Source organism: Jaculus jaculus, chromosome 2, assembly GCF_020740685.1.
Source record: "Jaculus jaculus isolate mJacJac1 chromosome 2, mJacJac1.mat.Y.cur, whole genome shotgun sequence".
Classification (NCBI taxonomy): domain Eukaryota; kingdom Metazoa; phylum Chordata; class Mammalia; order Rodentia; family Dipodidae; genus Jaculus; species Jaculus jaculus.
In genome coordinates this window covers 23,004,277-23,019,157 of record NC_059103.1, presented here as the reverse complement: position 1 = coordinate 23,019,157, position 14,881 = coordinate 23,004,277, and the positions used below count along the sequence as shown (strand labels likewise).

The 14,881-nt window shown below is 40.0% G+C and overlaps 1 protein-coding gene across 2 annotated transcripts in view; it reads right to left on the bottom strand.

Moving 5' to 3' along the window:
• The window catches only part of Smchd1 (structural maintenance of chromosomes flexible hinge domain containing 1), a 129,569-nt gene that overhangs the window by 104,680 nt on the left and 10,008 nt on the right, over positions 1-14,881 (bottom strand). For both annotated transcript variants that reach the window (XM_045142995.1, XM_045142993.1), the window contains exons 3-10: positions 13,575-13,736; positions 12,181-12,263; positions 9,626-9,756; positions 6,602-6,716; positions 6,369-6,488; positions 4,036-4,202; positions 1,896-1,986; positions 967-1,177 (exon numbers count right to left, since the gene is read on the bottom strand). In XM_045142995.1, the coding sequence (XP_044998930.1) occupies positions 967-1,177; positions 1,896-1,986; positions 4,036-4,202; positions 6,369-6,488; positions 6,602-6,716; positions 9,626-9,756; positions 12,181-12,263; positions 13,575-13,736 (1,080 nt within the window). The remainder of the gene's footprint in view (positions 1-966; positions 1,178-1,895; positions 1,987-4,035; positions 4,203-6,368; positions 6,489-6,601; positions 6,717-9,625; positions 9,757-12,180; positions 12,264-13,574; positions 13,737-14,881) is intronic.

The window sequence follows — 14,881 nt, the reverse complement described above, 5'->3', positions numbered from 1 at the left end:
TAAGAGAATTCCTCTGATAATCACTCTTATTTTTAAGATACTGTTTGAAGAACTTTATCTTTCTAAAAACATAATGAAATCACAAATAGCAAATTAAATAGCAGTCAGAGACCGACCCCCTACAGAAGGCATGAACCACTGGATAACATGCACTGATTCCTCAGTGAATCATGCTGAGCACTAGTCTAAGAACTTGCCTCATCTCTCTATTTTCCTACACAGTGTCTTATTACTGTATAGCCTATGCTAGCCTCAGACTCACAAGTGCTGGGATTATAGATGTATACCACCCCAACCAGTTTGTTTCTTAATAAACCTAACAACATCTGAGGTATAAGCAACTATGCTCATTTCACAAATGAGCACACAAAGAAAGGGAATAGTTTCCTTAAAATTAAATCCAAGCCAGGAGTCATGGCACATTCCTATGGTAGCGACATGCAGGAAACAAAGACAAAGGGTATTTCTGAGTTCCAGGCCAGATGAATGCATCCCCATAATCTCACTGAGGTTTTCCTCTTGTGTGCTTACTTGATTTATCTTTTTCTTTTCTTTTTTTGTTTTAAAGTAAATGAATACTACATGGAAAATATTAAGTTAAAAATTTCAATCTGAATAAGATACATTACTCATGACAAAAAATTAAAACGTATCAAGAAGCTATACTAACTACAAAGGGATCACAATCTGAGAAATATATAAAGAAACAAAAACTTTTACATGTGTAAAAACGGATTCATTAAAGAAAAAAAAATATTTCTTAAAACCAGCATTTTTTCATGGAATTGTATATACATAAAATTCATGATTTATAAAAATTACAAATACTTAAGAACTTAAGATTTGCATAAGGAAAAATGTTTACCATCACATGACCTAAGAGCTCAGCTAGAAATGATTATTTTTGAGAATCACTATCCTAAATTACAACATTATATTTGCAGCTAAGAGATCATATTGACATACTTGATGGAAAGCATGGATCGTCAGGGTAAGTTTCTCTATCATATAAGAAAGGATGGTACCGGATAATCCCTTCTACTACACCGTCTCCTTCAACATGAGCCTTGAACTCAAAACTATCAGATGCTGTGTTTATATAAAGTGTCTGCATGTCATCTTGTATTTCCCTTAGGTTGACAATCTTAGGTGCCTTCCCTTTTTCAAACATAGAAATCTAAAATAAAAATAAAACAAAAATAATTAAACCCTATGATAACTTTAACTTTTCCCAGCCATGATCTATAGAACAAGTAAGTACTACCTTTACAAATAATCATCAGCTTAATAAAATTACACATACACACACACACACACACACACACACACACACACACACACACACACGGACATGGGTCAAACAGCATTAAGCTCAAGAAGGAATATACTACAATAAAATACAAAGTAAAGATAGAAACAACAAAACAGAGTTGAAGGACAAATAAGTCATAATACATTTAACTGAAGGTATATTAGAGGTAGAAAATATAACATTGTAAGTGAAATTCTTTCCATATGTGATGAAAAACCTAATATTTCAATGTTCTGTGCTTCCAAATCTTGTCATTACCATAAGACTTCCATGCACAAAAGGAAAACTGTTTTTTACATTTTAAAGGACTTTTTCTTCCTTCCAAAAGCATAATGTTCAGCCACAATTCTTATCTCTATAGAAGAGTGGAAAACAGGAAGTTCTTAGCAAATAAAGTTCCAGAAAAATACATCTAAAAATGAGCTCTTCATTTTGATATTCAAATAACCAAATTACTGTGATAAAAGACAAGGACAAAGGAGAGAGACTGCCCAATTATTGACTGATTATTTTGATCTGATGATTTAGGAATGGAACAGACACCTAATAATTTGTAATATTTTAAGGTGGACTTGTATCTTACTTCAATATCAATATTGTTGAAAGGTCCAACTTCTTTTGATGCACATATTTCATTTCCTTTTGGGCCATGAATATAGTAATGATAAATATGCCTAAAATAAAGAAGAACAACTTTGTATTTTTTATTTTAATTTTATAAGGTATTTTTTAGTTATTTAGTTGCAAGCAGAGAGATAGGAGAATATGAATGGGCTCACCAGGGCCTCAGCCCCTACAACAAATTCCAGATGCATGGGCCACCTTCTGCATCTGGCTTACATGGGTCCTGTGGAGTTGAATCTGGGTCCTTTGGCTTTGCAGGCAAGTACCTTACTGCTAAGCCATCTCTCCAGCTGATATTATTTTATTTTTGAGGAAGCACAGGCTGACCTGGAACTCACTCTAGGATGGCCTCAAATTCATGGTGACCCTCCTACCTCTGCCTCCCGAATGCTAAAATTTAAAGGTGTATGCCACCACAATGATTTGTTATAATTCTTATAAAATTACAATTCATATAGTCTTATAACAAAAATCAATTTAACAAACAAAACAAAACAAAAATAGGGCTGGAGAGGTAGCCCAGCAATTAAGGTGCTTGCCTGCAAAGCTTAAGAACTCAGGTTTAGGGCTAGAGAGATGACTTAGCGGTTAAGCACTTGCCTGCGAAGCCTAAGGACCCCAGTTCGAGGCTCAATTCCTCAGGACCCACGTTAGCCAGATGCACAAGGGGACGCACGCATCTGGAGTTTGTTTGCAATGGCTGGAGGCCCTGGCGCACCCATTCTCTCTCTCGCTCTCTGGCCCTCTCCCTCTCTCTCTCTCTCTCTCTCTCTCTCTCTCTGTGTGTAACTCTTAAATAAATAAAAATAAACAAACAAAATAAATTTAAAAAAAAAACTCAGGTTTAATTCCCCAGTCATGCCCAAGGTGGCTTATGCATCTGAAGATTGTTTACAGCAGCTAAAGTCCTGGTATACCCATTCATATCCTCTCTCTGCTTGCAAATTAAAAAATACAACCAAAACTGTTTTATTTTGAATTCTTAATAAATTTTTTTGGCTACTTGTATGAAACGCAAGGCTTAACAGATTAGCTGTACAATCAGTCATTAAGCTGTATCTCCAGCTACTTGCAGCCAACATTTTTTATATAGCACCCAAATAGTAAAAGAAATTCTACAATTAAGTCATTACATCTCATTTTATAGATTTAGAAACACAGATAGATGCAAGGTGCATATGTAACTTTTCTAAGGTCAAAACGAGAGTCAGAGAAAAGTTTCAGTTAGTCTAGGAATTTCCAACTTCAGAGTCATACATATATTCTACTTCAAAGAATAGTTTGGGGGCTGGACAGATGACCAAAGGGTTCTTGCCTGCAAATCCTAAGGTCCCAAGTTTGATTCCCCAGTACCCACATAAAGCCAGATGGTGTCTGGAATTCATTTGCAGCAGTTGGAGGCCTTGGCATGCCCATTCCCTATCTGCTTATTTCTCTCTATAACTCTTAAAATGAGTATTTTTTTAAAAATTTTTTAAAAGAGAATAGTTTTAGCTGGGCACTGTGGTGCATGCCTTTAATCCCAGCATTTGGGAAGCAGAGGTAGGAGGACTGCCATGTATTTGAGGGCACCCTGAGTTACATAGTGAATTCCAGGTCAGCCTGGGCTACAGCATGACCATACCACAAAAAAAAGGGGGGGAGGAGACTAAGTTGGTGTGATGACCCACGCTTGTAATGCCAACACTTGGAAGGCAAAAGCAGGAAAGAAGAGCAAGAGTCTTAGACTAGACAAGGCTACATTAAAAAAAGACTTTTCGCAGCCAGGCGTGATGGCGCACACCTTTAATCCCAGCACTCGGGAGGCAGAGGTAGGAGAATCATGGTGAGTTCAAGGGCACTCTGAGACTACATAGTGAATTCCAGGTCAGCCTGAGCTAGAATGAAACCCTACCTTGAAAAACCAAAAGACTTTTTCAGCCAGGCATGGTGGCGTACCTTTTAATCCCAGCATTTGGGAGGCAGAGGTAAAAGGGTCACCAAGAATTTGAGGCTACTCTGAGCTAGCATGTGACCCTACCTCAGAAAACCAAAATAAATAAATAAATAAGAAAAAGAAAGAAAAACAGTGGCAATATTTCTTAAACAAAATTACTTACGTTAACTGTCGTGTCCAAAGATGGAAATAATTTTTCAAATACTGTATGTGTTCTGGTTGTACCCCTGTAATAACCACCGCAGTAAAGCTATCTTTCTCCTTCTCCTCTATAATAAGATTGTGTAGAAATCTTTCATCATCATTTGTAATGTGAATGGAATCAGCAGGCTAAAAGGGTAAATACAAATGCAATAAATTATGTAAACTGTAATCAACTAAATAACATAAGCTTTAAAGTGGGTCAGAAATGTCATTGTGATGGCTTCAAAATAGTTTTTAGAAAAACTTTAGAAGAAATTAGCACAACAATAGGTGACAGCTGGAGAGATGGCTTAGAGGTTAAGGCCCTTGCCTGAGAAACCAAAGGACCGATGTAACCTAGATTCACATGGTGGCACATGTGTCTGGAGTACATCTGTAGTGCCTGAGGCCCTGGCACACCCATTTTCATTCTCTCTCCCACTAAAAATATTTTTTAAAAAATTTAAAGGTCAGAAGTGGTGGCTCATGCCTTTAATCCCAGCACTCAGGAGGCCACCATAAGACTACAAAGTAAATTCAAGGTCAGCCTGGGCTAGAGTAAGATACTACCTCAAAAAAGCAAACAAACAAAAAATTTACAAAGGGGGAGCATATGCCCTAAGGACTCTGCTCATTTAGAGATACTTGCTCATATATGTCTTTTGCTGCTCTATTCACAGTAGCCAGGAAATGGAACCAGCCTAGAAACCTTTTACCTGATAAACGGATAAGAAGATGTGGTACACAATGGAGTTTTATTCAGTGGTAAAAAAGAAATGAAATTACGAAATTGACAGGGAAGCAGATGGATCTGGAAATGACTATGCTGAGGTAAAGCAGACCCAGAAAATCAAATGTCTCATGTTCTCTCTCATATGTGGAACTAAGCTACAAATGTTTGGATTTGTATGTGAGTTGGTGTAAAAGTCTGCAGTAGAGGCCAAGAAGCAAGACAGGGGCTATGAAAAAAAGACAGGGCTTAAGAGAAGAATAGATTTATAAGTCAAGAGGCAGATTACTGAGGGTGAAATGGTCTAAATAGAATCAGAGAAAGGTAGAGCCAAGTTGTGGTGTCGCACACCTTTAATCCCAGCACTTGGGAGACAAGGGTAGAAGGATCACCGTAAATTCCAGGCCACCCTGAAAGTACATAATGAATTACAGGTAAGCCTGGGCTAGAGTGAGAGCCTGCCTGTAAAAGCCAAAAACTAAATAAATAAGATATAGCCAGGTATAGTGGTACATGCCTTTAATCCCAGCACTTGGAAGGCAAAGGTAGGTAGATCACTGAGAGTTCAAGGCCAGTCTGGCTAAAATGAGACCCTACCTTAAAAAACCAAAAAAATAAAATGAGAAAAAAATATATGTGTATGTATTTAAAGTTTCTCTCTCCACTTGCAAATAAATAAATAAGGCTAAAGTGCACAGCAGGTAGGAGGATTGCTATGAGTTGAGGCCAGCCTGAGACTACAGAATGAATTTCAAGTTTGCCTGGCTACAGCAAAACCCTACCTGGAGGGGAGGGGGAAGGAAAGGCGTTGGGCATGGCGGCATACATCCCAGCACTCAGGCGGCAGGAGTAGGAGTATTACTGGCACTACAGAAAGAGTTGCCAGTCAGCCTGGGCTATAGTGAGACCCTATCTGGAAAAAAAACAAAACAAACAAATAAAAAAGCCTATGGCCAGGGAGGTCATAAGCCCTAGGGAATGCATATGCTATGCCCAAATTATACTTTGGCTGACCTGAAATTACTATGTAGTCTCAGGGGGCCTCGAACTCATGGCGATTCTCCTATCTCTGCCACCCGAGTGCTAGGATTAAAGGTGTGCTCCACCACGCCCAGCTCCTTTTTACTTTTTTTAATTATTTATTTGAGAGAGAAAGGCAGATCAGAGAGAGAATGTGCATGGCAGGGCCTTTAGCCACTGCAAATGAACCCCGGATGCATGTACCATCTCATGCATCTGGCTTACGTGGGTACTGGGGAACCAAACCTGGGTTCTTACACTTCACAGGCAAACTCCTTAAATGCTAAGCCATCTCTCCAACCCAAGGATGGCACAGCATTCATGAGTAGCTTACAGAAAACTTTCTGGATTGTTAAGAGATGACTTTTTATGTAATAGCTTTTAGCCTAAAATAATGCATATAAATAGATCCTTTCTGATACATGACAAAAAGAAAAAAAAGTATCTCATTTTGAAAATTTCATAACTTCAAATTTTTTAAACAACACTGGCATCTTTGTAATAAATGAGGAAAAAGTTCTGTCCCATCAACAAATTTATAATTGTTGAGTCTTAAAATTTACCTTTCTGTTTCTAATATAGCCACTATATATTGCCTCTTTATTTTTTTCCTTCTTCTCAAAATCTTCTTTAGAAAGCACAAGTTCATGGACATCTTGAGAATCTGCAGGTTTGCTTATCATCTGTAAAATATGAAAAAGTATTTTAAAAAGTATATTAAAATTCCTGGTCAACCTTAAAGACAGTTTGAAAATAGTTTGATTAGCTTTCATTTCTAAGAAACATTTTTACTTACTCTGGCTGACTGTCCAACAAAGAAAACAGCCTGTTTGCCTCCAACACCAAAATAAGAAATATCGCTATTTAAACTGCGTGGCACTGGAACTGGCCGAACGTATCCTGAATGATCACTAAAAGAAAACATTTTATCAATGAACCCGTTTTATTCTACTTTATTTTGTTTTATTTTATTTTATTATGAGGCAAACCAGACTGAATGGCCTTTTTTTTTCCTTGAGAGAAATGACACACCATGGCCTCCAGCCACTGTAACTGAACTCCAAACATGTGTACCACCTTGTGTGCATGTGCAACCTTGTGCACATTCATCACCTTGCGGGTCTGGCTTACATGGGATCTAAAGAGTCAAATATGGTTCCTTACACTTCACAGGAAAGCACCTTAACTGCTAAGTCATCTCTCCAAACCTATTGTTTCAATTTTTCTAGGTTTTTTTGAAGTAGAGTCTCTTTCTAGCCCAGGCTAACCTAGAATTCATTCTGTAGCCTAGGTGATCTCAAACTCACAGCAGTCCTCAATGCCACCATGACCAGCTTTATTGTTGCCTTTAAAAAAAATTTTTTTTTATTTAGTTGAGAGAAAGACAGAGGTAAAGAGAGGGAGAATGGGCATGCCAGGGTCTCCAGACACTGCAAATGAACTCCAGATGCATGCGCCATTATATGCGTCTGGCTTACATGGTTACTGGGGATCTGAACCTTGGTCCTTAGGCTTTGCAGGCATGTGCCCCAACCACTATGCCATCCCTCCAGCCGTGTTACAGCCATTTTACAGTATCTACTTCAGTACATGAAGTCATGCTGAGACTTCCACACACTTGCACTCATATGCTAGAGTGAGACTCTACCTGGAAACAAAAATAGAAAAAGAAAATAAACAAAGAAAAAAGGAAAGATAAAGCCAACTAGACATGGTTGCACATGTCTTTAATCCCAGCACTCAGGAGGCCAAGATAGGAGGATCGCTGTGAGTCGAGGGCAACCTGACACTACATGGTGAATTCCATGTCAGCCTTGGCTAGGGCAAGACCACTACCTCAGAAAAAGAAACAAACAAAAAGACAGAACCCCCCCCCATATAAATACAAATACATACATATGTATAATCACACACATATATACATACATAGATATACACACAAAATGTAATGGCAGGGCTAGGAAGATGGCTCAGCAGTGAAAGACTCTCTTTGCCCCTATACACACACATACTCACTAATGTAAATGCATAAATTAAAAAAAGAAAAGGGTGGATGGGGAGATAGGTCAGCAGTTAAAGGTTCTTGCTTGCAAAACCTGACAGCCCAGGTCCAATTCCCCAATACCCATGTAAAACCAGATGCAGTGCTGGGGAAATGGCTTAGCAGTTAAGGCACTTGTTTGCAAACCCCAAGGATCCAGGTTCAATTCCCCAGGACCAATATAAGCCAGACACACAAGGTGGTACATGTGTCTGGAGATTCACTGCAGTGGGTAAAGGTCCTGATGTGCCCATTTCTCTTCCTCCCTCCCTGTCCCCCTTCAAACAAATGAAATAAAATATTTTTAAAAATCATTTAAGCCAGGTATGGTGTGTATGTCTTTAATCTCAGCACTTGGGAGGCAAAGGTAAATGAACTGCTGTGAGTTCGAGGACACCCTGAGACTACATAGTGAATTCCAGGTCAACCTGGTCTAGAACAAGACCCTAGCTCAAAAAAACAAAACAAAAGCCAGGTAGGCTGGAAAGATGGCTTAGCAGTTAAAGCATTTGCCTGCAAAGCCAAAGGACCCTGGTTTGATTCCCCAGGATCCACGTTAGCCAGATGCACAGGGGGGCACATGTATCTGGAGTTCATTTGCAGTGGCTGAAGGTCCTGGTGCACCTATTCTCTCTCTCTCTTTCTGCCACTTTCTCTCTCTCAAATATATATATATTTTTTAAAAAGCCAGAAAGCCAGGCGTGGTGGCACACACCTTTAATCCCAGCACTCGGGAGGCAGAAGGAAGAGGATAGTCATGAGTTCAAGGCCACCCTGAGACTACATAGTGAATTCCAGGTCAGCCTGAGCTAGAGTGAAACCCTACCTCAAAAACCAAAACAACAACAACAAAAAGCCAGAAAGCCAGGTATGGTAGCGCTCACCTTTAATCCCAGCACGTGGGAGACAAAGGTAGGAGGATCTCCATGAGTTTGAGGCCACCCTGAGACTATGTAGTGAATTCCAGATCAGGTCAACCTGAGCTAGAGTGAGCCCCTACCTCAAAAAACCAAAAATAAACCAAAAGAAAAAGAAAAAAGCCATGCCAGGCGTGGTGGCACACGCCTTTAATCCCAGCACTCAGGAGGCAGAGGTAGGAGGATCACCATGAGTTCGAAGTCACCCTGAGACTCCATAGTGAATTCCAGGTCAGCCTGGACTAGAGTGAGACCCTATCTCGAAAAAACAACAAAAAAAGCCAGATGTAAAATGGTGCATGTGTGTTCATTTGCAATAGCAAAAGTCCTGAAACATCCATATACTACACTCTCTCAATTAGAAATAAAAATATTAAAAACAGAAAGGCTACTAAGGCTACTAGGCATGGTGGGTGGTATGTGCACGGTTTTAATTCCAGCACTTGGGATGCAGAGGTAGGAGGATAGCCATGAGTTTGAGGTCATCCTGGGATTAATTCCAGGTCAGACTGGGCTAGAGTGAGACCCTACCTCAAAAAACAGGGCTGAAAAGATGATATAGCGATAAAGGCACTTGCCTGCAAAGCCAAAGCACCCAGGTTTGATTCACAAGTACCCACATAAAGCATACCTTTAATCCCCAGAGATTTGAGAAATAGACTCTCTCAAATCAACTAATAAGATATTATTAAAATTTTAAAATAATAACATTACTAAATGTGCAGACTAAGAAAAACCCTCAACTACTTCTGGCCTCCACGGAAATGCATACTCCTGCACATGGGCACTAATACATGTACATACACCAACATCCCCAAACACACAACACAGAAAAAATTATTTAGAAGCCAGACTTGCTAACCTTTCAAAGTCACCTTGCCGTGTAAATTTCGATAACCTATACACAGCCCAGTTGTTAAGCTGCTTAGAGGTCATTCCTCGGCCATTGTCTATCACTGCCACAGCTGGCTTGCCTTGTGTTTCATCAAAAAGCTACGAAACAAAAAGGCAATGACACTCAAATCAGAACTGAAAAACATGACAAATTAAGTATCAAATATACAACAGGAACACTCACATTGCTGACAGAAGTATAAACTAATCCAATTTTCTGCAAGGCAATTCAGCTAGTTCTATCAAATACCTTAATATTCAGGCTGGAACAATGGTTCAGAGGTTAAAGGCACTTGCTTGTAAAGCCTGGTGGACTGGGTTTGATTCCCCACTACCCACATAAATCCAGATGTACAGAGTGGTACATGTGCCTGGAGTTAGTTCATTTGCAGTAGCTAGAAGCCCTAGGGTATCTATACTTTATTCTCTTCGTGCTTTTATTATGTTTTTTAATACTTTGTATTTATTTGAGAGAGAAAGAGAATGGGCATATGGCTTATGAGAGGACTGGAAAATTGAACCTAGGTCCTTAGGCTTTGCAGGCAAGCACCTTAACCACTAAGCCATTTCTCAGGCCTATACTCACTCACTTTCTGTCTGCCTCTTTCTCACTTTAATAAAGAAAAATATCTGAATAAAATATTTTGTAAAAAGGGTTAATATAAGCCAGATGTGGTGGCACATGCCTTTAATCCCAGCACTTGGGAGGCAGGGTAGTAGGATCACCAAGAGTTCAAGGCCACCATGAAAGTACACAAGTGAATTCCAGGTCAGCCTGGGCTAGAGTGAGACCCTACCTTGAAAAAACAACAACAACAACAAAAAAAAACGAACATTGGGCTGGAGATATATATGGCTTAGCGGTTAGGCGCTTGCCTGTGAAGCCTAAGGACCCCGTTTCAAGGCTCGATTCCCCAGGACCCACGTTAACCAGATGCACAAGGGGGTGCACACGTCTGGAGTTCCTTTGCAGTGGCTGGAGGCCCTGGCATGCCCCTTTTCTTTTCTCTTCTCTTCTCTTCTCTCTCTCTCTCTCTCTCTCTCTCTCTGCCTCTTTCTGTCGCTCTCAAATAAATAAAAATGAACAAAAAAGTTGTTAAAAAAAAACCAACCAAACAAACAGCGTTAATATGGCTAGAGAGATGGCTTAGAGGTTAAAGCGCTTGCTTATGAAGCCTAAGAACTCATGTTCAAATCTCCAGGTCCCACACAGCCAAACACACAGTGCAGCAAGCACGCAATGCTACTCATGCGCACAAGGGATACACACATCTGGAGTTCATTTGCAGCAGGCTAAAGGTCCTGGTGCACCCATTCTCTCTCTTGCTCTCTCTGCATCTTTCTCTCTCAAAATAAAAATTAAAAAATTAAAAACGAGTTAATATCAGACTCTCCCATTGAGCTCCCTATAGGTGCTCCAGCTTCTGTGAGGTCACCTAAGCTGGGGTAGGCCTTTAGGTAATGCTTTTGAGTCATCTGTTGTTCCTGTACGTAACCTCAATAAACGCATTGAAATAAAACAAACAAACAAAGTAACATTCTTCATATCTCTTAACTCAAAAATCCTATTTCTCAGAATTCAACTGTAGGAAATAACCAAGGACATAAGGATAAGGCAGGTGTTATGTGGTGGTGACACTTTTAATCCCAGCACTTGGGAGGCAAGAGGTAGGAGGATCACCATGAATTTGAGGCCAGCCTGGGACTACACAGTGGATTCCAGGTCAGGTCAGCCTGGACTAAAGCAAGATCCTAAGAAGGATAGAGATCATTTCTTCATTGCTTCTAAGGGCAAAATACAAAGAGAAAATGTTTAACAATGGAAGAATGATCATGATCATGATCATGATCACGTAACTTACATTACACCTAATACCCCTCTGGCGTAATAGGCTACTGTATTACAGAATATTCATTTCAAGTGTTTAAATGCAATGTTAAAATAAGAGATCACAAAAAGCAGTGTCTACACACGTGCATACACTTATGCACAGATCAATGTCCATGAACTGATGACTAGATAATGAAGTGTGGTACATATACACACTGGAGTTCTACTTAGCTGTGAAGAAAAGCGAAATTATGAAATCTGCAGCAAAGTGTATGGAATTAAAAAGAATTATCCTGAGGAACCCCAAGACCAAAAAGACAAAAAAAAAAAAATCATAAGTAAAGCCTAACTTTTAATGTTTGCATGCAAATAAGAGATTTCAGACCTAATATGGACTATGATTCAAGCTAGGAAATGAACAGAAGGAAACAAGAGGTAATGAGAAGGTAGGAAAGGATGAAAGGAAACATGCAGGATAAAAGCAGATAGGAGCTAAGATGGAGAGAGGACAAGAAGAGAGGGGTGTCAGACGTGGTGGCGCACACCTTTCAGCCCAGCACTCGGGAGGCAGAGGTAGGAGGATTGCCATGAGTCAAGGACACCCTGAGACTACATGGTGAATTCCAGATCAGCCTGGGCTATAGTGAAACCCTACCACCAAAAAAAAAAAAGTTATGTTCACATTTTCTTACCAATTTGATCTGTATTCTTCTAATACCAGCATTACGAGAAGTAGCTGACAAAGAATTGTCAATTAATTCTGCAAGAGCAAATGCTGGAAGAGATTGAGAAAACAACATTTAACCTTTCCCTGCCAAATACTTTGTACAAAAGTTCAAAGAAATTATGAAACCAATTTCTTTGCTGGCTAATGACGTGTGTGTGTGCATGTGCGTGTGTGTGTGTGTGTGTGTGTGTGTGTGTGTGTGTGTGTATATATATATATATATATATATATATATATATATGTTTAAAATGAGAGAATTTGGGGCTAGAGAGATGGCTTAGTGGTTATGGCACTGAACGCTACAAGGTTCAATTCCCCAGTACACTAGCCAGATGCACAAAGTGGCACATGCATCTGGAGTTTGTTTGCAGTGGCCAGAGGCACTGGCATACCTATTCTCATATTCTCCTCCCTCTCGTACAAATAAAGTAATCATTTTTTGTATTTATTTGAGGGGGAGAGGCAGAGAATAGGCCTTTAACAACTACCAACACTCCAGATACATGCACCACCTTGTGCATGTGGATTTACATGGGTACTGGGGAATACAATCTGAGTCCTTTGGCTTTATAGGGAAGCACCTTAAATACTAAGCCATCTCTCCTGCTCTAACTAACAATTTTTCTAAAATAAGAAAAAGACAAGTGTGGTGGCATACACCTTTAATCCCAGTACTTGGGAGGAAGAGAAAGATCACTGTGAATTCAAAGCCACCCTGAGACTACATAGTCAATTCCAAGTCAGCCAGGGCTAAGACTAGACCCTAACTTGGAGGAAAAAAAAGGGAAAGAAGGGTGCATACGATCAAAATATATTGTATACATGCATGGAGTTGTCAAAAAGAAAAGAATAGGGCTGAAAAGATGGCTCAGAGGTTAAAGTGCTTGCCTTGAAATCCTAAGGATCCAGGTTTGATCTCAGTACCTATTAAGGTGGTGCATGTGTCTGGATTCCTTTGCAGTGTCTACAGGCCCTGGTGTGTCCATTCTCTATATGTGCCTATCTATCTATCTATCTAAAGTGAATAAATAAATAAGCATTAAAAAAACCTTTCAGACAGGAGAGACTGTCCAGTCATTAGGCAGTTGTGTCTAGAGTTTCTCTGCAGTGGCTGGAGGCCCTAACACACCCATTCTCTGTGTATCTGCCTCCTCCCCAAACCTGCTCGCTCGCTCACTTGCGTGCGAGCTCTCTCTGTCTCTTGCTCCCGCTCTCAAATAATTTTTTTAAGAAAGTAAACTCAAAATGTGTGATCACAGTGGTCTAACAGTCTGAGCGGACTTATAAAATGCCAAGGAATGAGACATATGACCAAAGGATAAGCAAGATTTTCAAACCTTGTATGAACAGAATACTTACGCAGAGGATTTTGTCCTTCGCTTGCATAATATTCATACATGCCACTTTTAACCAGTGTGTCATAGTGAGGTAGGAAGTCAATTCGTTCTTTTGTAGCTGTTAGTAGTAACTGATTTACTGAGTTCAGCAGGTACAATGTAACTCCATCTTTAACAGTCTCATCTATAATCAAGAGTTAAAATCATAAATAATGCAAAAGCAATAGAAACTCAATGAACTTACTCTGAATATACAATGCAAATTGTATCTGTGAAATACACTTAGTAATGGAATAGGTAAATCCAACCAATGGCTATGTAAAAATGTTATAGTTGTATTTTGTTAAGGATATCAGTATTTCTACAGATCTAAAAACAGTCAAATTTATTTTTTTCTTTTTTAAAGATAGCAAGCCTCAACATGCTCTACTACTGTCTTGACTCCTGAATGATTACAAGTCTGTACGGTTATATGCAGCTTTGAAACATTCACTTTGTAACCCTGGCTGTTGTAGAATTCACTATGTAGGTCAGGCTGACCTTGAACTTGGGTTTCTGCTTCCAGAGAGGCAGTATTATATAGGTTAATGTTGCCATGTCTGGCTTTTTGTTGCTCTGATTCAGGGTGTTGTTTGTTTTATGAGGCAGAGTCTCATTCTACCCCAGGCTGACCTAGAACTCACAAGTCCAAGATGGATGTGGACTCACAACACTGTTCCTACCTCAGCCTCCTAAGAGCTGGGATTAATGGTGTGTACCACCTACCTCTGCCTCCCTAGAGCTAGGATTAAAGACATGTGCCAACAGGCCCTTTGCTTTGGTTTCTGCCCCATACCACCACCCCCCCCCCAAGGTAAGGTATTACCTTAGCCTAGTCTGACTTGGAACTCACTCAATAGTCTCAGAGTGGCCTGGAATTCACAGGACTTCCCCCACCTCTGCCTCCAAAATGCTGGGATTAAAGGTATACGCCACCACGCCCAGACTGCTTTGGTTTTTTGAGACATGATCTCACTTAGAGTACTGGACTATACAAGCCAGGCTGACCTCAAATTCTTGGCAATCTTCTGCCTCAGCCTCCTAAGTGTTAGGAATACAAGTATGAACCACCATATCAAGTCCAGATACTTAAAAGAGGGGGAAAAAGAGAGAGAGAGGGGTGGGGGGAGAAAGTGAAGAGAAAGGAAGGGAGGGGAGTACTTAATAGGATGTTATTGCATATATGTAAGTAGAAGAATAGATTAATGGGGATAGCCGGGCGTGGTGGCGCACGCCTTTAATCCCAGCACTCGGGAGGCAGAGGTAGGGGGATCGCCATGAGTTCAAGGC